The sequence below is a fragment of the Haliotis rubra genome, unplaced genomic scaffold (genome assembly GCF_003918875.1).
Source record: "Haliotis rubra isolate DU_JTF1 unplaced genomic scaffold, ASM391887v1 Scf815, whole genome shotgun sequence".
Lineage (NCBI taxonomy): Eukaryota > Metazoa > Mollusca > Gastropoda > Lepetellida > Haliotidae > Haliotis > Haliotis rubra.
Window position 1 is genome coordinate 241,910 of NW_025767541.1, and position 25,246 is coordinate 267,155.

A 25,246-nucleotide genomic window follows, 5' to 3' on the forward strand; every position below is an offset into this window, starting at 1 on the left:
TTGTTGAGCAGGTCGTGTTCTGGGAGTAGGGGTATGAAGCGGCACCATGGTGACTGTGACACCTTTGTTGAGCAGGTCGTGTTCTGGGAGTAGGTTTGGGGTATGAAACAACACCAAGGTATGGGGTATGGAGCAGGCCAAGCTAACGCGTTTTAGATTCTGCATAATTGATTTCAGCATAAGACGCAGTAAAGAGGTTCAGTTCGGTTCATTTCGGTTCCGTATATGAGATGTGATCATAATGCAGAAAATTGACAAGAGACGTCTAGCAAAGAAATGCTTAGATTTTGACAAAATGATTCGATTTCTAGACATTTTAGAAAAGGTTTACAAAGGTTAATAAAATGTCAGTACGAAAACCGAAATACTGAATTTTTTTATTTCATTATGGTATACCAAACCGAAGGTAAAGTACCGCGGTATTAGTTGAACCGTTGCCGTTTCACCCCAAACATTACTCTACTGTATCATAGTCAGGAGTAGCGGAACTTGATTCACCTGTAAAACAAACCAAAATGTCATACACATTATACTCGGTCTGTAATTCTATAAGTTGGTCTCAAGTCTAAGGCAACAAACCAAATTACTTTTCTGTCAAGCAAACTAAATTCTACTAAAACTACCAAATTACCATTTTGATTCCAGTTGAATGTCTGGGATGTGTTTGTCATCAGAGGTATGAGGTTGAATCTGATGGTCAGACTAATTACTACGTCATTGGCAATGTGTCACTGTACCCTTGTAGTGAATGAGTGAGTTTAGTTTTATGCCGCTTTTAGCAATATTGCAGCAATATCACAGCATGGGACACCAGAAACGGGTTTCATGCATAGTGTACCCATGTGGGGAATTGAACCTGGGTCTTTGGTGTAATGAGCAAACACTTTACCCAACTGTCCCTTGTAAAACAACATGGGCCTTGTTTTTAGTATCAGTTATTGGACAGGCTAGCACAGGGATGATCGGTTACAGTTGGTGGTAAATAGCTGGGAGTACTGCAGAGTCAGATAATAACAAACAAACACACTGAATAAAACTCACTTGGATGCGTCTCAATTAATCCTTGTAATGTGGAACCAGATATAATGGAAGTTTATGGTGGCTATGTTTGATTTAAAATAATTTTTCGTCAAATAGCATGATTTATTCATGTATATTATTTATATGTTAAGTTAACCTGCTGGTGTCGTGTGCTATCGGCTTACCAGCTGAAGACTTGTAAATGATACAAGTCACAGCATGAGATAAGTCGGATCTCATTTGTTTTCATGGCTGAATATAGGTCACAGCGATAGTATCTTAAGTTAGTATGGATTCAGTCTATTATTAATATTTGGTGGGCAGTACAGACTCTCAGGTCAGTGGTGTTCCAACCTGTTGATGTGAATGTGTTTGGGGCACAGGCAGTTGTGTTAGTGAAACTCCTTGGACTTATGAATGTTTGACAGAAGCTTACCGCCAGGAAAACTGGTTAAAATTGGTCTTCAGCAACCCATGCCTGTTGTAAGTAATGTGTCCTAAGAGACTGGGTGGTTTGCTTGCTGGCTTGGTAGATGCACGTCATTGCACATGTATCTCAAGTGAATAATCGAAGTCACTCACTGGATTGTCTGGTCCGGGCTTGAATTTTTCAGACTGCTCTCGTCTAGCTGGAATATTGCTGAGTTGGTTGTAGCACAACCAACAAATGTTGAAATTATCTTCTTGTATAATAATGCCCAAATTCACAGGAACTTTAGGTCATAATATTGTAGTAAAACCATTTTATTGTTTGAGGTAATATTTCAGGGCTACTACATACTTTTTCTTCAAAGGAATATTGATATCACGTGAACGGTGTTGAAATCATATATGTCACATTCACAAGCCTAGTGATATCCTACTAATGTAAGGCAGCTGCTGATATTAAACTGGCAGTTTAAGTTTTGGGAAAAACAGCAAGATTTTAGGATAAAATAAGTAGTCGATTTAGCATTTTATGAATATACTCATGAATGACTAACTGAGTCCTTCCTAGTTTCATTGTGTTTATTATTCCTTTCATTGTCTTATGTCTGAAGGTTTATACAGGGTATTCCAAATGACAGTTGCTGGCTGTTTAACTGAATCCATCAAAATCATTGTCAACTGCTTCCTTCAGTGGGATAATCATTTCAACAGACGAGACTTTCCATCGACCATGGGAACAGCTGTCATCCAGTCTCTGTTACACATTCAAGAACATACTTTTGTTCTAAAATTCATCTTTTTTATCAATGTATAGTCTTGAGCAGAGATTGGTTTATAGAAACTACTGCCATATTGTTTGAGAAATTTGCCTTTCTGCTTGTCAAGTGGATTCTTGTTAGTTGTTTGGTCAGTCAATGTTTTAAGTTGGCTGACGTAACCGAAAATGAGATGTCCTCAGATCTTAGTTTTGTAGTAGCAAAATGTAATATTAGTGTGAACATTCTCATTATAATCAGGGTAACTCGCAAACATTTCAGCCAGACCACAGGACTGGTTAGATGAGAAACTTGCCAGCCCTGACCAAAACTTCCATGTCCACAAAGTATATTTTAACCCGACCGTCAGGCAGGTGAATTTGAGAATCTGGCAGTCCGTGTTGAAAATAAGCCATAGGTATTTCGAACGCTGCTATAATGCAACTAGTGTTGAGGATTGTTTTGAATTTATTGAGTTCAAGGACAAGCTCTCTTTGCAACCATACTGATGAATCTCAACAGAGATGAGAGAACATGCCTTGTTTCTCTGTTCCATATTTCAATGACCCGTGAAGGTCCGGGTTAGAATTGATCATCAGTAACCAATGCTTGTCGTAAGAACCGACTAACGGGATCGGGTGGTCAGGCTCGCTGACTTGGTTGACACGTCATCGGTTCCGAATTGCGTAGATCAATGCTCATGCTGTTGATCACTGGATTGTCTGGTCCAGACTCGATTATTTACAGGCCGCTCCCATATAGCTGGAATATTGCTGAGTGCGGCCTAAAACTAAACTCACTCTCTCACTCAACTTATTTCAATAGGGATGGCACTTATTGCTTCTTAATCAAACTTTCTCTTTCCAGACATGGAGCCCTCAGTAGTGAAAGGAAGGCGGAGTCAATATTCCAGTAGATATTATGAGTGGGGCAACAGAAGCAACAGATGCCCTTGATGTGGTCACCAAGGATACCACTCACAGGCTGTCTGAAGACGATGGCAGCCAACCACCAAGGAATTTCACATGAAGCCTGTGAAACTTGTTCAGGAAAGATTATCTACATAAATATCAAAAGCTGATAAGAAGTACCCCATCTGTGGTAACCCACTATTTCTCCAGTCTCCATAGCAACAAATATACTCATCATCTTCATAGCAACAGATCTACAGATTTCGTGGCCATAGCAAACAGAACTGCAAAAAAGTTTCAGAAGCTACAGATCTTCAACTGTGGTTGTGTACCAATTAGATGATTATAATATAGAACCCATGCTCCCCATGACCCCATCACAAGTTTGAAAGAACTTATTGTACAGAACGTAACCTGATTATTTAGGTTATTACCTCAAACATTCCAGTACTGTCTACATCCTATATTCCATGTAAGGAAATATTGACACATCATATTACATATCAACGATTACATACCAGAATATTGTCAGGGGTTCATGCCAAACTGTTGTGATCCCAAAATAATATTTCCATACTTTTACACCTTAATCATTCCATACAGAAACTTCACACCCTCAAGCCAAGAAGTTTCTCGAATCCTTTCTTTTTTTCATTTTTACAAGTATGTGTTAATTTTTCATGATTCCGTGAAGCAGAAGAGTTCACATAACAGTTGTCATTGATTACCTCGTTTCAGCAAATTAACTGCACTCACCTGTCAGATCTGCTTGACAGATTACTACTTCCAAGCAAAGTTCATTAATCTTTTGATGGGAGAGTAATTAATCTGTTGCTGATACTCAGAACAATAGGGCTGCCCTTGTCGAGGGTCGGTGTAATTCAACCGACGAGATCATCATTCTTGGATTGTTTAATAGGACCATCAGCAAGGTGTTGTGTGGATCAAGTTAGAGACTTACGTTTGTGATTGAAGGCTCCTGTTTTACGACAGTGTTCATGGGACACAGCTGACGGTCCTGATACTGATGGTTGACAACTGTTTTCAAGGGTTGCTGTGAGCGTTGATCTTGGTTTGTGATGATAGAAGCTTTGTTGACTTTGTGATAAAAATGTGATAAAAACACGCCATATCACTGACTCAATTATTGAACAAGCTCTTATATCCGGCAGATATTATCCGAGTGCGTGTTTCATTTCCTTGGAGAAATTTGACGTCTGCCCATATCAAGATTTGATGTATATTGGTGTGTGATTGGCACGTTAAATCAACATTGCCAGCACGGATCAAACTTCAGGTGAATGAATGTGGATGAATTAATCGTAACCTAGGCAACATGCTTCAATCAGAGTTGGCTGTTTAGACAGTGAGATTACCGTCACATATGAAACAATGGCACCAATTCATTTATGAGAGAACTCAACAATACCATGTGGAGTACTGCTGTGAGGATTATATATGAAGCCAGAAATGGGTGCTAAAACAAGATAGTGGTTCATTGTGTTCCATATGGATTATATTGACAGCAGTGTAAGTGACAAATTCGCAGGAGATTGGTTTCGATTTATTGAATATATTTATCTGACAGTGTAATTAATGTGACCCCATGGTGCATCTGTGACTTGATTTGTTGGCATCGTGGAGTGTCATTGTCAGACGCCTGTCTTGGAGTTAGAAACAGTACAACGCTGTACAGAAGGCAGCCAGATGGTGATCAGCTTACAGTGCTGTCAGACGAGATATACCATGAAGATAGTTATCTCCCTTCATTCAAGTCGTCTATTTTCTGGGGCGTTGTGACAGCTGGCGTTGTCATGAAGTCATCACTTGTTCTGGTGGCGCTGGTGTCGGCAGTATTCTGCCGTTGTTTCAACAAACAACCAGGTAAGACTTACTTCCTGTATTTTTACCTACATTGTTAGCTTAAGTGGTGCTCCCAGTAGAGGATCCCTGTAAAATCCGGATTAGAACTGGTGTCTGGGAACCCATGCTTATTGTAAGAGTGAGTTAGTGAGTGAGTGAGTATGGTTTTACACCGCTTCAAGCAATATTCCAGCAATATCACGACAAGGGACACCAGAAATGGGCTTTACACGTTGTACCCATGTAGGGAATCGAACCAGGGTCTTTGGTGTGGCGAGCCAACGCTTTTACCACTGGGCTACACCACTGTCCCCATATTTTGAACTAGGCTTGTGTTAGGAGCCATTGATTATTAGTCAGAAAAGTAAATCTATCCATTACTTGGTCCATAGTGTATCCATCCATTTGCTTGGTCCAGTCATAGGTCCATCCATCCATTGGCCGCACATTGGGTCATCCCTCCTTTAGCTCTACAGTGGGTCCATCCATTCCTAGGCCTTACAGTGGGTCCATCCATCTCTTGGCCTTACAGTGGATCCATCCATCTCTTGGCCTTACAGTGGGTCCACCCATCTCTTGGCCTTACAGTGGGTCCATCCATCTCTTGGCCTTACAGTGGGTCCATCCATCTCTTGGCCTTACAGTGGGTCCATCCATCTCTTGGCCTTACAGTGGGTCCATCCATCTCTTGGCCTTACAGTGGGTCCATCCATCTCTTGGCCTTACAGTGGGTCCATCCATCTCTTGGCCTTACAGTGGGTCCATCCATCTCTTGGCCTTACAGTGGGTCCATCCATCTCTTCTACAGTGGGTCCATCCATCTCTTGGCCTTTCTCTTGGCCTTACAGTGGGTCCATCCATCTCTTGGCCTTACAGTGGGTCCATCCATCTCTTGGCCTTACAGTGGGTCCATCCATCTCTTGGCCCTACAGTGGGTCCATCCATCTCTTGGCCTTACAGTGGGTCCATCCATCTTTTGGCCCTACAGTGGGTCCATCCATCTCTTGGCCTTACAGTGGGTCCATCCGTCTCTTGGCATTACAGTGGGTCCATCCATCTCTTGGCCTTACAGTGGGTCCATCCATCTCTTGGCCTTACAGTGGGTCCATCCGTCTCTTGGCCTTACAGTGGGTCCATCCAGTTTTTGGTCCAGCTGTAGGTCCATCCATTACTTGGCCTTACAGTGGGTCCATCCGTCTCTTGGCCTCACAGTGGGTCCATCCATTACTTGGCCTCACAGTGGGTCCATCCATTACTTGGCCTCACAGTGGGTCCATCCATTACTTGGCCTTACAGTGGGTCCATCCATCTCTTGGCCTCACAGTGGGTCCATCCATCTCTTGGCCCTACAGTGGGTCCATCCGTCTCTTGGCCTTACAGTGGGTCCATCCAGTTTTTGGTCCAGCTGTAGGTCCACCCATGCCTTGGCCTTACAGTACACTGGGTCCTTCCATCTCTTGGTCCATCCATGCCTGTCCATCCATTCCTAGGCATTACATTTGATCCATCCATCTCTTTGCCTTTACAGTGGGTCCATCCATGCCTGTCCACCAATTGACCTTATACTGGATCTATTCATCCTCGGCCTTACTATGGGTCTATCCTTTCCTTGGCTTAAGAGTGGGTCCATCCATTCCTTGGTACACCAGAGGCCACATACATTAACTGCCTGTCCCCTGTTTCATATGAATAAGTAAATGACTGATAGACGTTGTGATTAAGTGAGGTTTTTTTACATTTTGAGATGATCAAATGATCCATCATGTTCACTCAACCTCATGGTATTTATAACAACAGCACCCCTCCTAATCCCCTTTCCTAGTTGTGGGCACAGAATGCATGAGATCTACAAGAACATCAAGTAAGTTCTAACTGTGTTTTGTCTTTGAGGATAGAATAGATGCACATTGAAACATTACTCTTGGCCTCAGTATAACTTGGTGTACAGTGACTAACTTGGTTGGTATGATCTATAGAATGTATACTGTTCTGTATTGGTTGTAGGGGCGGTGGGGTAGCCTAGTGGTTAAAACGTTGGCTCGTCACGCCGAAGACCCGGGTTCGAATCCCCACATGGGTACAATGTGTGAAGCCCATTTCTGGTGTGCCCCGCGGTGATATTGCTGGAATATTGCTAAAAGCGGCGTAAAACCAAACTCAGTCAGTCAGTGTATTGGTTGTGTGTTTATGGTAACATGCTAGTTTTTCAGTAAAAACAGTGTTCTTAGTTGTGTTGTCTATTGTCAGCTGACCCTAAGCAATCTAATTTGTTCTGGTCGCCATTTGGCTGAAGCACTTTTTATGTGACTTGAAAAATTCACTCACTCACTCACTTGGTTTAGTATCTTGTAATATGTCTTGTTTACCCATGTGTTCTGATGTTCCAGATAAATTAAAGTGAGCTACAGAGATATATTAAGTAATTTTAGTTCTTAATCCGTATCTATATCATCATGTTCTATAATTTCCTGTAATTTTCATCCTTTTTAAAGCATACTTGGTAAACAGTTATTGGGAGTGGTTTATATTTACCAGTAACCGCCTCCAAAATGGGTTTGCCTGCAGATGACTGGTGAGGTGAGGTGAGGTGAAATTGGGTTTAACGTCGTGCTTGAGAATATTTCGCTCATATGACGACGTGCATGCATGTGTATGTGTATGTGCGGCTGCTTGTACTAGCCCAGACTTAAGCTGGTTTTATAGTGCTAGCCCACTGAGATACCATGCCGCAGTGAAGCATGAATACCCCACTCGGGCACATTATACTGACTCCAAGCCGACCAGTCCTTGTTGTACCCATTAATGCCGAGAGCCAGGCAGGGACCAACAATTACCATATTTAAACGTCTTTTGGTATGATGCGGTTGGGGATTGAACCCGCGACCTTCCGCTCTCCGGGCGGACGCTCTAACCACTACACCACGGACGCGTGAAGATGACTGGATAGCAACACACTCTTGTAAGAGTTTGACAAAGGAGTTTTTAGAGCACTGATATTGTTTCCGAGACCATTGCTAGGTGTAGTGGCCACCACATTAGATCAGGTGATCAGGTTGGATTACTTGGTTGATGCAGGTTGTCACACCACAGCAACATGGAATATCCTCTTGAGGTTAACATGGGTTTCACAGGTTTGATTAATTACAAGCTACAGAGATAAAGGTGGGTAAGTGCTGCGTATAAAACAACAAAGACACAATTGTATATTTTCTGTGTCACAACCTCTGTGTATTACCTCCCTGTGGGGAGTCAAAGTCACGAGCATGTTCTGGTCATAAGGCCTCCTTCAATGGTCAGGTTCAGTGATCTGGTTGATAACACCCTTGCACCCTGACAGTGAGAATTGGTCATCAGTCACTGGATTGTCTGGTTCAGGGTTGATTATTTACAGATCGTCATCATCAGCCACCAGCCTGTTCCTATCTGTGACTGGTCAGTGGTGTGGGATTGTGTCTCCTGGTGTGTGTTGCTGGGCAGTGTAACCGGGCAGGTGACAGCTCCACTGCAATATCAATAAATGACTGGCTTGTCAGACAAAGACTCCTTGTTGTCAAGCTGCCGACAGCTTGGTAGCAGTTGCACCGACAACACCAACCCTGGCTTGTTCCCATCCTAGAGATCCCAGAGTTCCCAGAGTTCCCAGAGTTCCCAGACACAGGCTGGTTGTTAACCTGTGGAGACTGTGTGTCATTGTGTCTGAACTTGTTAACCCCTTTGAGGCGGTGTCAGTCTGCACTGCTTCATTAAGCTCTTCCAGGCTGTCTGTGTCAAATAGTCTGCAATGATTTAATGGTTAACCTGATCAGCAAAAACTACTGGGAATGCTATATACAGACTATAATTAATTATACAGTCCAATCCCGATGAGTCGAATGCCGGTGTCTCGAATATTATGCATAACTCGAAGTACCTGTCGGTCCGACCATTCCCTGTTATAGTTGTCATCATTTGATTTCTGGTTACACGAATTCGTCTCATAAATACACACGATGACTCGAGAAGGAAATTTGGTCCCATGAGATTCAAACAACAGCAATCTTGTATACATAAGCCGAAGTCAGTCAATGAGAAGTTGATTGGTGTAGCAAACAGATCCAATTAACAAACCATCGAGGCTCACACTTTTTCGCCATTGACGGGTGAGTTCAAAAGGCAGATTAGTGATTTTACGGAAATCACTGGCCGTGCTAATCAGACTGGAAGTGATAAGGTGCCCCTATTAGTGATTTGGAAATCATTAGATAAACAAATGCTTAGGTGGAGGAATTAGGACTGGATCATCTTTTTTTCTACCCTCATAGACATACCTATGTCTCGAATACATCGATAAGTCAAATTTATTACTTGGTCCCCATTGATTCGACTCATCGGGATTTGACTGTAATCCTCACGCTGAACACAGTGAACCTGTTAATTATCATGTTCATTACAGTTTTGACTCTATCAATGTAGTGACAAAGTTACGGGCTCAGGGGTCCATGCGATTGTTCCCACAGTATCTAAATCTAGGTAAATCCTATGCTTCTAATATACAGGTTATAAAAATGACTCGTTGACATTCATGGTTAAAGTGTTCGCTTGTCTTGCCGAAGACCTGGTTTCGATTCCCCATATGAGTAAAAATACTACAATATGGGAAAATCATTTCTGGTGTTCCATGCCATGATATTGTTGGAATATTACGGCATTGTGAAGTAATACTCTCTGCTCACTCATTCACATACCATTTGCACCACAGTTGAAGAAATCCGAGGGTTGAAGATGACCTTTAAAGTACTGCAATGGTGACTGTTTCAGAGTACTTCCAGCACCGGTCCCTGTATCACAATGAGAAGAATCTGTCCATCATTCTGGAGGGCAGCAACAGGTTCACCCACATGGTCGCCAACGGCATCCTCAAGATCCTTCTGGAGGAGACGATAGGCTACTCTGTGAAGGTCAACAACCAGAACTCCATCAATGCCACACAGATACTCAACAGAATCTTCGGATGCCCAATTCGTCAACAGTGAGATTATTTGTCTGTTTACAAATATTTGTGTTTGTTGTTAAAGAGTACTTAGTAATGATAACACTGGTTTTATTGTCTCTTGAAGCTTTTTTAGTTTATCGAATGCTTGTAGAATGTAGAATTAGGGAACGGTCCAGGTATTCACAATTGTTGAGTGCTGGTACAAATAGTACAGTTGCTTTACAGATTTTTCCCCAAAAAATTCAGTAATGGAGTGGAACTGGACGCAGGGCAGGATAGGACAGGTAATCTGACAAGACATGGAAGGGTGATTGTTACTTCAATATGGCTTGACTGACTGCCTCTCACTGTCAATGCTGGATTGTCCTGTAAATTACTTCTATTTTTTCCAATTTTCAGTTTTTATGTCAAAGTTGTCTCATTAAGGTATTGCAAGATTTTGAATTTTTTAGATTTTTATACAAAACATTATACAAATATTAGTTCTATTATTTTTCTTTCCAATTCCTCTATTTTGTGTCACTTGATCCATAAACCAAATAATGATTAAAAAGGCATTTGCCTGACCTTTCTCTTTAAATTTGATGCCTAAAAGTGTATATTTATCTTACCCAACCTAATTGCATTTCACCCCAAATGGAGACTTCCTTTCATCAAATATACTTCAGTTAAAACATGGAAAAGAAGGAAACATTATTTGAGAAGACATTCTCTGGTGATAGAAAAGCTAGGAAGTCTGCAACATATAAGGGGAGGTTGGGTATCTCAGTGGTGAAAGAGATTGCTCATGAAGCAGGAGCTGCCTGAGGGTTGATTCCTTCCCAACATTGGTACTCACTGGGACATACATAGGCAAAGGAGGAACTGGGTCTGTTAAAGCTGGTGAAATATTGATAACATAAAGTTATGAACCTAGTCAACAAGTGAATCAGCCAAGGATATGGTTAACAACAGAACATGGTCAACAAGTGAATTGGCCAAGGATATGGTTAACACCTGAACATGGTTAAGAACTGAATCAGAGAAGGATATGGTTAACAAATGAATCTGTCAAGGATACGGTTAACAGCTGAATCAGAGAAGGATATGGTTAACAGCTGAATCAGTCAAGGATATGGTTAACAGCTGAATCAGAGAAGGATATGGTTAACAGCTGAATCAGAGAAGGATGTGGTTAACAGCTGAATCAGTCAAGGATATGGTTAACAGCTGAATCAGAGATGGATGATGGTTAACAAATGAATCAGTCAAGGATATGGTTAACAACAGAACATGGTCAACAAGTGAATTGGCCAAGGATATGGTTAACACCTGAACATGGTTAAGAACTGAATCAGAGAAGGATATGGTTAACAAATGAATCTGTCAAGGATACGGTTAACAGCTGAATCAGAGAAGGATATGGTTAACAGCTGAATCAGTCAAGGATATGGTTAACAGCTGAATCAGAGAAGGATATGGTTAACAGCTGAATCAGAGAAGGATATGGTTAACAGCTGAATCAGTCAAGGATATGGTTAACAGCTGAATCAGAGATGGATGATGGTTAACAAATGAATCAGTCAAGGATATGGTTAACAGCTGAATCAGAGAAGGATATGGTTAACAGCTGAATCAGAGAAGGATATGGTTAACAGCTGAATCAGAGATGGATGATGGTTAACAAATGAATCAGTCAAGGCTATGGTTAACAGCTGAATCAGTCAAGGATATGGTTAACAAATGAATCAGTCAAGGATATGGTTAACAGCTGAATCAGAGATGGATGATGGTTAACAGCTGAATCAGTCAAGGATATGGTTAACAGCTGAATCAGAGAAGGATATGGTTAACAAATGAATCAGTCAAGGATATGGTTAACAGCTGAATCAGAGATGGATGATGGTTAACAGCTGAATCAGTCAAGGATATGGTTAACAGCTGAATCAGAGAAGGATATGGTTAACAGCTGAATCAGAGAAGGATATGGTTAACAGCTGAATCAGAGATGGATATGGTTAACAGCTGAATCAGAGAAGGATATGGTTAACAGCTGAATCAGAGATGGATGATGGTTAACAAATGAATCAGTCATGGATATGGTTAACAGCTGAATCAGTCAAGGATATGGTTAACAGCTGAATCAGAGAAGGATATGGTTAACAGCTGAATCAGAGATGGATATGGTTAACAGCTGAATCAGAGAAGGATATGGTTAACAGCTGAATCAGAGATGGATGATGGTTAACAAATGAATCAGTCATGGATATGGTTAACAGCTGAATCAGTCAAGGATATGGTTAACAGCTGAATCAGAGATGGATATGGTTAACAGCTGAATCAGTCAAGGATATGGTTAACAGCTGAATCAGAGATAGATGATGGTTAACAAATGAATCAGTCATGGATATGTACACCAGTTTTTATGTGATAGTGATAGTCCCGGCAATTCGAAGTATGTTTGTCCAACCAGGTGCAGCTTGCAGCAGATTAGCAAGGACTCTATTCCGGAGACCATGGTAAACCTGGAGGTGTGGATGCCAGCTGGGTTTAATGAGGCGCCATGGATGAATACTGGACAGGTGTTGGACTGTGGGCCGTTTGGGCCATCAGGGAGGAGGTGAGGCGCTGTCAATTTGGGTTCTATCATTGATATTCTTCTCAACAAAGGGGAAATACTATTGTGCCTGCTAATTGAAAACCTGTAAGATTGTGTGATTTCTTATATGTTCAAAACATGTATAAGATGTTACACCTTTATGTCTTATGTTACACCTGTATGTCGTTTATGATGTAATACTTGGATGTTGTATTTCATCTAATATCTGGATGTTGTGTATGATGTTTTACCTGGATGTCGTGTATGAGGATGTTACACCTGGATGTCGTGTATAATGTTACAACTGGATGTTGTGTATGAGGATGTTACACCTGGATGTTGTGTATATAGAGAATACTACACGGGGTCTCATTACATACAAATTATATGAAACGAGTGTCCTTCCTATGGTATCTGACCAAGTGAAAGCAAGGTCAGAAACCATAGGAAGGTCACGAGTTTCGTATAAATCGTATGTTATGAGACAGAGTGTGGTATTTTATTTATTACCCACGTCTTACATGCATTAAATTGACAAAATAGCGTATTTTTGTTATTGTTATGGTTTCCAACCGAAACTGGTTTCATAAAGAGGTTGCGGAAGAATGTTGTTCTGTAGTACACTTTTTGCATGACGTCACACTGTAATGACGTCACTACCCCTTGCTCGTCTGCCCCCCTTGGTAACCGACGTCACAATGCATGTCAGTTGTCAATGCCTCATACAGCCTCCAACATTAAACTACTCCGTAGCTACTTTCTTGGTTTGCAGTTGCTTCACTCGGCTAACCTCACTAGTGGAAACTTTGCGTTTATGTTTTTCGACGTATATAATGCCTCAGTTCAACTCACAATTAAACAGCGATACGGCAACGTTCGCAATATTTACATTCCCACAATGCATGTAAGTTGTTATGAATGAAAAAGTAGTTCCGTCACAATGTGGCCTAAATGAGTGGTCATTGGTTAACCAATCAAATCGTTAGAATCTCACGTCAAGTCGTTACGACACAGGTCAACGCGATACGACACTTGTCTGACATACAAGATTAGTATGCAACTACCCATATGTTGACCACGTGGGTAATAAATTATAATGTTACACCTGGATGTTGTGTATTAGGATGTTACACCTGGATGTTGTGTAAATTATAATGTTACACCTGGATGTTATGTACATTATAATGTTACACCTGGATGTTGTGTATATTATAATGTTACACCTGGATGTTGTGTATATTATAATGTTACACCTGGATGTTGTGTATATTATAATGTTACACCTGGATGTTGTGTATATTATAATGTTACACCTGGATGTTGTGTATATTATAATATTACACCTGGATGTTGTGTATATTATAATGTTACACCTGGATGTTGTGTATATTATAATGTTACACCAGGATGTTGTGCATATTATAATGTTACACCCGGATGTTGAGTATGATGTTTCACCTGAATGTCGTGTATGAGGATGTTACACCTGGATGTTGTGTATATTATAATGTTACACCTGGATGTTGTGTATATTATAATGTTACACCTGGATGTTGTGTATATTATAATGTTACACCTGGATGTTGTGTATATTATAATGTTACACCTGGATGTTGTGTATATTATAATGTTACACCTGGATGTTGTGTATATTATAATGTTACACCTGGATGTTGTGTATATTATAATGTTACACCTGGATGTTGTGTATATTATAATGTTACACCTGGATGTGTATATTATAATGTTATTATAATGTTACACCTGGATGTTGTGTATATTATAATGTTACACCTGGATGTTGTGTATATTATAATGTTACACCTGGATGTTGTGTATATTATAATGTTACACCTGGATGTTGTGATATGTGTATAATGTTACACCTGGATGTATATTATAATGTACCTGGATTATAATGTTACACCTGGATGTTGTGTATATTATAATGTTACACCTGGATGTTGTGTATATTATAATGTTACACCTGGACCTGGATGTGGATGTTGTGTATATTATAATGTTACACCTGGATGTTGTGTGTATTATAATGTTACACCAGGATGTTGTATATATTATAATGTTACACCTGGATGTTGTGTATATTATAATGTTACACCTGGATGTTGTGTATATTATAATGTTACACCTGGATGTTGTATATATTATAATGTTACACCTGGATGTTGTGTGTATTATAATGTTACACCTGGATGTTGTGTATATTATAATGTTACACCTGGATGTTGTGTATATTATAATGTTACACCTGGATGTTGTGTATATTATAATGTTACACCTGGATGTTGTGTATGATGTTTCACCTGAATGTCATGTATGAGGATGTTACACCTGGATGTTGTATAAGAGGATGTTATGTTTGCAACCTTGTTACACCTGATTTATGGTATTTTCTGAGGTTTGGGTCTGAATGAACTTGAGACAGATAATCTGTAATTATTATAGGGTTTAATTGTTCTTCAAATATAGTATATCGGAGTTCACTTCACTGTGTTCTGAGTTCAACCATGTTTGTTCCAGGTTGGGTTGGTTCATAGATACACACACTGTACAAGAGTTCTGGAAGAATGGTACCATCATTGACCACTGGAGGGCGCTGCAGCTCCCAATGGTTGTCAATACATTCCACTGGATGGACAAGTTAAATACATCAAAATATATAAATATAGACCCTAAGAAAATATTTTATGGTCCTCGCTGTCGAGGAAAAGGAGCAGGTCGTATCAAGTGTGCCACGATGTTTTCTAGTTATCAAGGTGAGTTGAATACTTCATTATCATATTATAACAATGTTATGTGGTTTGTCGTATGCTTTCCGAAAGTCTGCATAATTGTATTGTTTTGCTAATGTGCCATGAGGAACTAAGAGGAAGTGGTTCTAGAAAGTAAAACAAATGTATGAAGATTTGGTTACCTCACATTTTAGAATCTTACATACTGATTGCTCCGTTGGCAATGTCACATTTACGTTTGTCCATAATTTTGCTGGGGACAGAATTAAAGTGATTAATTAAAAGCCGCCAATTTCAAATATTAACCTTACTTTATTTACATCATCTGCAGTAACTGTGGCAATTTATTTTGAGAAATATTTTGACAAAAAATAATTAGATTGTTTCGTAAAATGAAGTAATCATGACTTTTGGTGTAACTGTATGACATATTGTGACCTATTGTTTCATGTATCACAATGCTTAGACTTCCAATCTTAAGACATCATAATAGTGATGTGTACTTCAAAACTTACAATACAAAGGTCAGTTCGTTTTCCTTATGGATGTTAGGTTGAATAACACTTAAAGGATACATGTGCCAAAATTATTGTATTGGGTGTGAGTGAAGTAGTTCAAGCATTATGGTGAGAATGATGGTTTGGATACATGCAACAAACATTTAGACAGATATATCTGCAAATCAATCTTTACTGATCCTAGAACCCTTTCAACTTAAAACATCAGGTCATTTGATGCCCCATTACTTGTCAAATCTGCGATAAACAGTTTGCCTTTGTCATTATGTAATGGTAGAATTTGAAGATAAACCTTCAGTGTTTTCATTCCAGAGGTTTCTATCATGGATTCAAAACCTGTAAATATCTGAATATTTTTATCTGCAAATTTATATGTATCAAATCAAAGTTCACAGAGGTACAGATAAGCTGCATATCTGCGTAAATTATGCAAATAATTATTTGAAAACTCAATTCCTATTAAGTTATTGCGTAAAAAGTATGCTTGAATTTTTGTAAATACTCAATAAATTTAATCTTACATGCGTACACACAAAAACAGATACAATAACTGAGGTATATTGAGAGGTTCTATTTCAGCACATGAACTTGGCAACTTGCAGTCTTTCTTCTTGTTTCTCATATTAGAGATCAAATATAAATAACAAACACATAAAACAACATTTGAACTTTATTATATTTTAACAGTATATGGGAAATGGCAAAACACCCAACTGAGTTTGAGTGAGGTGGGTACAATTTTTTTAGTTACTCAAAGAAAAATTAGGATACCCAATTGAGATGAACACAAGCAAGTACATAACTCAATGACCCAAAAAGTTATCTGTAGGTCTGAGTTCACCTCTGCATTAAAAATAGAGTTGTCAAGCTCCACTACTGCTATCGCGAGCTCTACATGTCACTTTTTGGTTCTTTTTCAGATTTAGCTGCTGAGGTTATAAAAGAACAAGTGAAGAGACTAAATTTGTTGGTGGATATAGTGTGGTTAGAAGGAAATCTCAATAATTTTGTAAAAGAACAGTCCGACAAGAAAGCCCCACTGTTGCTATTTAGTTGGCACCCCAGTGTCATCCTAGCTTGTAATAATTTCACACGAATTAAATTACCTCTGTGCAAAAGTGATGCTTTAAATTTACCGTATGATTGTGACTTTGATGTAAATCAACTTAATAAGGTTGTATGGCATAAAATCAAAAGCAATGCTCCTAAAGCTTATGATCTAATATCGAAAATGACATTTTCACAAGACGATTATGATCACATCTTACAATTACATAACCAAAACGTGACTGCAACAGCAGATGATATAGCATGTAGATGGATTCACCATCATAATTCCACATGGAAGGCATGGATGCCGAAGGATTTGTCCAATAAAACCAAAATCTATCTCGGAGGACTGTTCCCCATATCTGGAGAGCTCTGGACGGCGCCAGGTCTAGTGGAAGGTATGTTTGTCATGGACTGTACTGAGAGATCAGAGGGTATCAGTACATATGAGCAGGATTGTAACAAGGGATGAATTACGTTTATTGTGAATTGTTTGCAGGTTTTTAAAGATATTTGAAAGACTACATTTCTGACAAAAGTAACATAGCTTTCATTGGATTGAAGAACTGGGTGTGTCAAGATTGGTCTAGCTGTCCCTTGTCTTGATTACTACAGCTATTCTATGGGTCCAAACTCGATATTACTGCATTATTGCTGTAGCAGAATATCCTTCCAAATTAATGTGCAGGATAGTTGCAAGGGGAGACAATTCTGACACTGGACTGATCAAATAACACCAAAGCAATGCTGGTATTCTTATGGAAATGTTTTGCTCAAGACAAACTATTTCATATGAACTGGTACTTGGATCAAACTGAATCCCTCACCGCTCAGATACTGCTGAAAAGGATTAACAGTCAGATACAGTGTTGAACAGGCAATGAAGCCCAAATAGATAGTTTCCTGTATATACATAAGGATTTTGGCCCATATACATAGTGAGTGAGTGAGTGAGTGAGTTTATTTTTACGCAGCACTAAGCAATATTCCAGCTATGTTGCGGCGGTCTGTCAATAATCGAGTCTGGACCAGACAACCCAGTGATCAACAGTATGAGCATCGATCTACACAGTTGGGATATGATGACGTGTTAACCAGGTCAGCAAGTCTGATCACATGATCCCATTAGTCTTCTAAAGACAATCATGGTTTACTGAAGATCAATTCTAATCCGGATCTTCACGGGTCATATACATAGTGTTATAATGATAGGCAAAGTATGGACAGTGCATATAATGAAATACATCACGACAGTGGTAATTAGTTGCTAGAATAAATCAAACTCCATCTTTATGTCAACAATGGTGTTAAAAACAGGGACAATTTTATATGAACAGATTTGAAGTGTTTCCCTCGTAGGGTGACACAAATATTTCTGTGGAATATACTCCTTTCTTAAATCAACATATGCATAACATATAAATAACAGATGATATCTACCATACAGATAGGATCTCATGCAACCTGGCTGAGACTCATACTGTTACTGACCACAGGATGACTCTGTTCCAGGAGGTCGGTTAGCTATAGAAATGGTCAACAGAGACCCCAGAATTCTACCAGAACACCAGCTGGAGATGCTTGTGAGTGACACCCGGTGTGTTGCGGACGAGGCCATGAGGGCTTTCATCAAATTCATCACCGAGAAGACACCAACTTCACCGATGGCAGGAATATTAGGTCCCGGGTGTTCGGACACAGCAGTACCCATCGCTGCTCTCTCCAAACACTTTAACATGGTGTTGGTGAGCTACGGTGCTGAGGCTTCCTCGCTCACTGACAGAAGCAAATACCCATACTTTTTCCGTACCATCCCACAGATCAACTACCACAGGTGAGTAGAGATGAGAGCTCTCTGACCTAGGCTACAGTCCACTGTCTTTGGGTCATGTAGATTTAGAGTTCATGAAAAGTTTAAAGACCATTTCAATTTATCTCCATACAAATATATCTGTAGTACAGCACTGTCTACTGTGCTAAAACTGATGATATTTTGAGGATGATGATGAGGATGAAAGCATGGCATCTTATTTTGAGTGAGTGAGTTTAGTTTTACGCCACACTCAGCAATATTCCAGCTATATGGCAGCGGTCTGTAAATAATCAAGTCTGGACCAGGCAATCCAGGGATCAACAGCATGAACATTTATCTACACAATTGGGAACAGATGACATGTCTCAACCCATTCAGCGAGCCTGACCACCCGATCCCGTTAGTTGCCTCTTATGACAAGCAGGGGTTACTGAAGATCAGTTCTAACATGGATCTTCACAGGTTGTCTTATTTTGAAGATTGTTGACTTATAATGATGATGATGATGATGATGATGATGATGATGATGATGATATGTGACAACTGATGAAGATGATAAGGAGTGGTGGTGGTGGTGGTATTGAAAGCCTGGCGTTTTATTGACATGATGATGAAGATGATGATATGTGACAACTGATGAAGATGATGAGGAGAGGTGGTGGTGGTGGTATTGAAAGCCTGGCGTTTTATTGACATGATGATGATGATGATGATGATGATGATGATATGTGACAATGCTGATGAAGATGATGAGGAGAGGTGGTGGTGGTGGTATTGAAAGCCTGGCGTTTTATTGATATGATGATGATGATATGTGACAACTGATGAAGATGATGAGGAGTGGTGTTAGTGTTGGTATTGAAAGCATGGCGTCTTATTGACATGATGATGATGATGATGATGATGATGATGATGATGATGATGATGACAGTGATGATGTAAGTTGCTGTCTGATGTTTCAGGTTTCTTTATGGGAAGCTGTTCAAGCAGATGGGTTGGGAAAACGTAGGAGCACTGGCCGAGAGTGGCCAGGAGTTCCCTGACTACCACATACAGCTCCAGTCCTACCTCCAGAAGAAGGGCATCTCTGTCATAGCCAAGCGTCAAATTGTCCGTAGCGGCAGCAACATTGACGTCTCCCAGGTCGGACATAAATCCTTGCAATACTATTTGTGTGTGACACCTGAGGCTCTCGAAGTTAGATATCATCAATGTTATCTACAGTTGGCTTAAGTAGCCCTGTCATTTATGGGACTGCAATTTTCTGGGCACAGTTGTGTATCTTGGGCACATCAGGAACCTGTGATTATGAATGTGAATCCTAGATTTGCCGTTGGACTTATGTCTATGTGTGTTTTCTTCACACAATAAGATGACATCAGGAGATACAACTACTATAACTGTCATTTTGAAAGTGGCATCAATCAAATTCACTCACTCACTCTGTGTTCTAGTGATTGGTTCCTTAGCTGGTGAGTGAAGAGTGTTGAGCTGTTGTTATGGACTGATGTGGAATGCAGTGTTTAATGATACAGACATAACTGGGCTTTGGGAGTTTGTTTTGATTGAGCATATAGATAAAGGGGAGGAGAGTTTGGCTGTGTCACAGTTGCAGCTGACTGTCATTGCCATGAAATGTGGGATAGGTTTAGAAGTTTTTTGGACACTGTCTAAGCTATGTAGTTTTTCAGAAAGATAAATCTTTCATGCTTCCACAGGCATGGGTGAGTGAGTGTGTATAGTTTTACGCTGCCTTTAGCCACATTCCAGCAATATCACAGCAGGGACATCGGAAATGGGCTTGACACATTGTACCCATGTGGGGAATTGAACCTGGGTTATCAGTGTTATGAGCAAATGCTTTAACCACTACACTACCCCACCGCCCCACAGGCTTTGGAATGGTGTCATGTTTGAATCATCATTGTCATGTTTGAATACATATGCGTATGGCCATTTTTGGAGGATAACTGCAGTTTTTTTAAAGAATTAATGATCTTTCTGATTCTTGCTTTTGCACAAATAGTATGGTTGAACTGGTTGGTATTTTAGAAATAACTCCCTTGTTCCAGATATTTGCTGAATTGCGTAATCGTAATGTGAGGATCATCATAGCCGACTTTTACGACTCTGCTGCACGGGCCGTCATGTGCGAGGCGTACAGACAGGTATGGAGGACTCAGCGTGAAGCTCAACATCAGTAATTCCGTCCAAAAGAACAACTCTTGACAGTGATTAGCTAAAGAATCGTTCATGTTTTCATGTATTGTTAGGTGAAAATAAAAGGCTGTACAGCAGGTCAAACTATTATTAATGAACAGTCAATAGATTTCTTCTTTAATCCCTTTGAAAGTACAAATCTCATTGACTGATGATTGTTAATTTGCTGAGTTCTGATGGCTGTGTTTCAGAAAATGACAGCCTACGAGGGTTACGTATGGTTCTTGCCAGCCTGGTACCCTGCCCTTTGGTGGGATGTGGACTACTACAACGGAGAACCCAATCACAACGAGCCCGATCTGCAAGAGAATGTCCCATGTAATCGCAAACAGATGGAGACAGCCATTGAGGGTCATTTCATTCTGTCCAAGGCGTACCCAGAGTCTGACGATATGAAAGAAAGCAAGGTGGCTGGAGGAATCACTGTCCGCCAATACCAGGAAATGTACCAGAACCGAGTAGATAAGGCTGTGAGTACCTTGTTAGACTAACTCTTAGTACCTGAATACATACAGTGTGCGAAATCTAAGCTGGTCCTGTCGTTCCTGGCTAGTAAAAATTCAACAGGACCGTGATAAGTTTGCAGTGGTCCTGGTGGGCAGTGAATTTTGTATTGATAGTTAAGTAAATCTACGAATGTTATTTTGGACCAGTGAGGTACAGAAAGGACCACTAATTATTGTCCATTCACTGGTCCTGTGGTTTTAGATTTGCTTCATTCAGGGCTTCAGTATTGCAGAAAAGGTTAAGCTGAAGGGAAATAATGCAGTTCAAGGACTGACGCCTGTGGTGAGAGCCATGTGATGAGTACATGGCAGTCACAAGGTATCCACCTCTTGTGGGATATCAGAAAATACAGATATTAACTCAGTTGGCTGGGGACTTGTCTGTTGGAACTGGATGAAATAGATCTGAATGTTTCTTTATTGCAGGATGTAGAAGAGACCCCATTTGCCAGCTTCGTGTATGATGCCGTGTGGGTGTTTGCCCATGGGCTGGACCGGCTCTTTCGAACCCAGCCCAGTGCTATCAGCACCCTGCATGAGAAGGCTACCACACTGTGAGTTACTAAAATCGCCAAATAAATCGTTTTGTCTACAATAGCATCTGTTTGTATGTAAAGTCAAGCTTGCCAGCCAGTCATTTGCACCTGGGAGTAAAGTCTTGTGTTAAGGATAGTTGTTTGTTTTGCTTCAAAAATTGAAAACCAAAACTCCAATCATGATATCTGGAATGGTTAACTGCTGGGAATATACTTCCCAGTGCAAATTTTGGTAGGGATCATTACATATGACATTCTGTTTTAATATATATTCGCCGAATCAGAATAACTTATGTTTATTATGGAAAGAAATTATCCCTATTATGAATACAGTAGTAAAAGTTATCACTTTCAACTCTTCCTTATTTCATCCTTAAGAATGTTTAAATCACTTCTTATGTCTGGTTTCCTAATTCTTAAGGTCTGAGTACCCTTGTATTGCATAGAAATTGTATTGTACTGGAGAACAAGAAAGGAGTATCTTGAGTGAAAATAACTTGTTTGCACTTCTACTCATTGCAAACAGCAAACTCATTGTTCCAACAGATTCCAAAAGTGTCACAAGGTGTTAATTACTCTCTGTGTCATACTGAGGTGTGGTTGTTTGATTTCAGACAAAGTAGTTGGTTGACCACATCTTTATCTCTAAAGATGAGCTACTGTACCTCTACAGTCAGTACATGAAGCCAGTAGTCACCTTGTCAAGTATTTTGTACAGGTTGACATATTGTTCTCAGTGACATTATGACTACGTTGACTTTTTCTAGCATGTATTTTCTCGATGTTGCAGGAAGCTAATGGAAGCTCTGAATGAAACAAGCTTCCAAGGAGTGTCTGGGCTGATCAAGTTTAATGGAAGTGATCGCCTGGGGAACGTGACTCTGCTGCAGTTCTTCAACAACGGGACAAAGGTGGTAGGCCATTACAATCCCCAGCAGTTGGAAGAGGGTGGTGTGCTGGATATTTACAAGGACAAGATAAGATGGCTGACCAGGGACCGCCGCCAGCCGACTGACGGACACACTGGTCAGTAGCTGCAGTTCTGTTCTATCACTTGAAAACTGGGAAACATTGTGGTTAAGGCGTTAGCTTGTCATGTTGAAGGCCTGGGTTCGATTTCCATTCATTGCTAAATGTTCTATTTTTCGCTTGGTGCAAATTTGGCGGAATTGACAGTTTAGACTACATTGCGCGGTCAATTATTCACGCAGTCAGTAATTGCCGGAACTGCTGCCACTAATAGCAGTGAAAACAATTGCAACCAGAGTGGCAAAGATGACACTGAGTCCGAAGTCGTAATCGCGTAATTTCAAACAAGCCGGGTTGTTGTGAATGTGATGATTGATGTGTTAATTGACTATCAAGGAAATGAACTTCTACCGTATATGAAGGTTTTTGTGATTTCATTTTCGTGATATGCAGGAATAAATATAAATAAAATCTTGATGAATAAATAAAATACCCTTATTTTACCCCATTCCATTGTGCGTACAACTTACCACGTTCATAGAGGGTCCGTATAACGTTAGTGTTGATTATATATATTTTACATTTATAGAGCAAAAACTGTAATTAAAATTACACAACGCTAGGTTATATTTCTTTGGGTTAAATAATAGTAATCTGCATTATGTTTTACTGATGACTGCGTCAGAATTCATCCCGTTATATTATTGTGCATGTTTGAACTTGTTCGCCGGGAAACATGTGCACAGCTGATTGCTATTTCCGACTCAAATACACACGGTAATCTTAGTTAATTTATAGAGCAAAAACTGTAATTAAAATTACACAATGCTAGGTTATATTTCTTTGGGTTGAATAATAGTAATCTGCATTATATTTTACTGATGACTGCGTCAGACTTCGTCCCGTTATATTATTGTGCATGTTTTAACTTGATCGCCGGGATACGTGTGCACAGCTGATTGCTATTTCCGGCTCAAATACACACGGTAATCTTAATCCCTGCAAATAATACAATGAACGAATGAAAGGTTTATTCGCTGTGTATAAATTTTCGCGGTAAAATATTTTGCGCGAAAATAAAACCTGCGCGATATATAATACGTTTACAGTATTGTGTGAAGCCATTTCTGCTCACAAACAGACTGACTCACCTACTCACTCAACATGGCGATTCTAGGTTAGAATCGGTTTCCCATAATCTCAATCTCTGGGAGTTGCAATTAAGATATATTGTATTACTATTTCAGTTCCATCTGAAGATTGTGCCATTGAGCGTTTTCGGTCCGTCCTAGGCGTGACATCGTGTGAGATGGCAATCATAATCGCTAACGTCATGGGCTTTGTTGGCTTCATCATCATCACCATTATCAGCCTCATCATCATCAAGTGCAGGTAGGTGCTGACTGTCTTGGTGCCTGTCCATATGCCTCACTGAACCACCCCATGCACCATCAACACCATGATAGTGCAGGTAGGTGCTGACCGTAGAGCCCAGTCTTGATGCCTGTCCATATGCCTCACTGAACCACCCCATGCACCATCAACACCATGATAGTGCAGGTAGGTGCTGACCGTAGAGCCCAGTCTTGGTGCCTGTCCATATGCCTCACTGAACCACCCCATGCACCATCAACACCATGATAGTGCAGGTAGGTGCTGACCGTAGAGCCCAGTCTTGATGCCTGTCCATATGCCTCACTGAACCACCCCATGCACCATCAACACCATGATAGTGCAGGTAGGTGCTGACCGTAGAGCCCAGTCTTGATGCCTGTCCATATGCCTCACTGAACCACCCCATGCACCATCAACACCATGATAGTGCAGGTAGGTGCTGACCGTAGAGCCCAGTCTTGGTGCCTGTCCATATGCCTCACTGAACCACCCCATGCACCATCAACACCATGATAGTGCAGGTAGGTGCTGACCGTAGAGCCCAGTCTTGATGCCTGTCCATATGCCTCACTGAACCACCCCATGCACCATCAACACCATGATAGTGCAGGTAGGTGCTGACCGTAGAGCCCAGTCTTGATGCCTGTCCATATGCCTCACTGAACCACCCCATGCACCATCAACACCATGATAGTGCAGGTAGGTGCTGACCGTGAGAGCCCAGTCTTGATGCCTGTCCATATGCCTCACTGAACCACCCCATGCACCATCAACACCATGATAGTGCAGGTAGGTGCTGACCGTAGAGCCCAGTCTTGGTGCCTGTCCATATGCCTCACTGAACCACCCCATGCACCATCAACACCATGATAGTGCAGGTAGGTGCTGACCGTAGAGCCCAGTCTTGATGCCTGTCCATATGCCTCACTGAACCACCCCATGCACCATCAACACCATG

At 40.6% G+C, this 25,246-nt stretch overlaps 1 protein-coding gene across 2 annotated transcripts in view; it reads left to right on the forward strand.

Annotated features, from left to right (window-relative positions):
• LOC124261911 (guanylate cyclase D-like) overlaps positions 1-25,246 on the forward strand; it is a 50,074-nt gene that overhangs the window by 18,141 nt on the left and 6,687 nt on the right. For both annotated transcript variants that reach the window (XM_046696275.1, XM_046696274.1), the window contains exons 2-13: positions 3,072-4,999; positions 9,776-9,986; positions 12,403-12,549; positions 15,070-15,305; positions 16,720-17,247; positions 18,362-18,683; positions 19,625-19,805; positions 20,735-20,830; positions 21,074-21,352; positions 21,815-21,942; positions 22,715-22,950; positions 24,141-24,285. In XM_046696275.1, coding sequence (XP_046552231.1) covers positions 4,930-4,999; positions 9,776-9,986; positions 12,403-12,549; positions 15,070-15,305; positions 16,720-17,247; positions 18,362-18,683; positions 19,625-19,805; positions 20,735-20,830; positions 21,074-21,352; positions 21,815-21,942; positions 22,715-22,950; positions 24,141-24,285 — 2,579 coding nt within the window. In that variant the 5' untranslated portion in view covers positions 3,072-4,929. The remainder of the gene's footprint in view (positions 1-3,071; positions 5,000-9,775; positions 9,987-12,402; positions 12,550-15,069; positions 15,306-16,719; positions 17,248-18,361; positions 18,684-19,624; positions 19,806-20,734; positions 20,831-21,073; positions 21,353-21,814; positions 21,943-22,714; positions 22,951-24,140; positions 24,286-25,246) is intronic.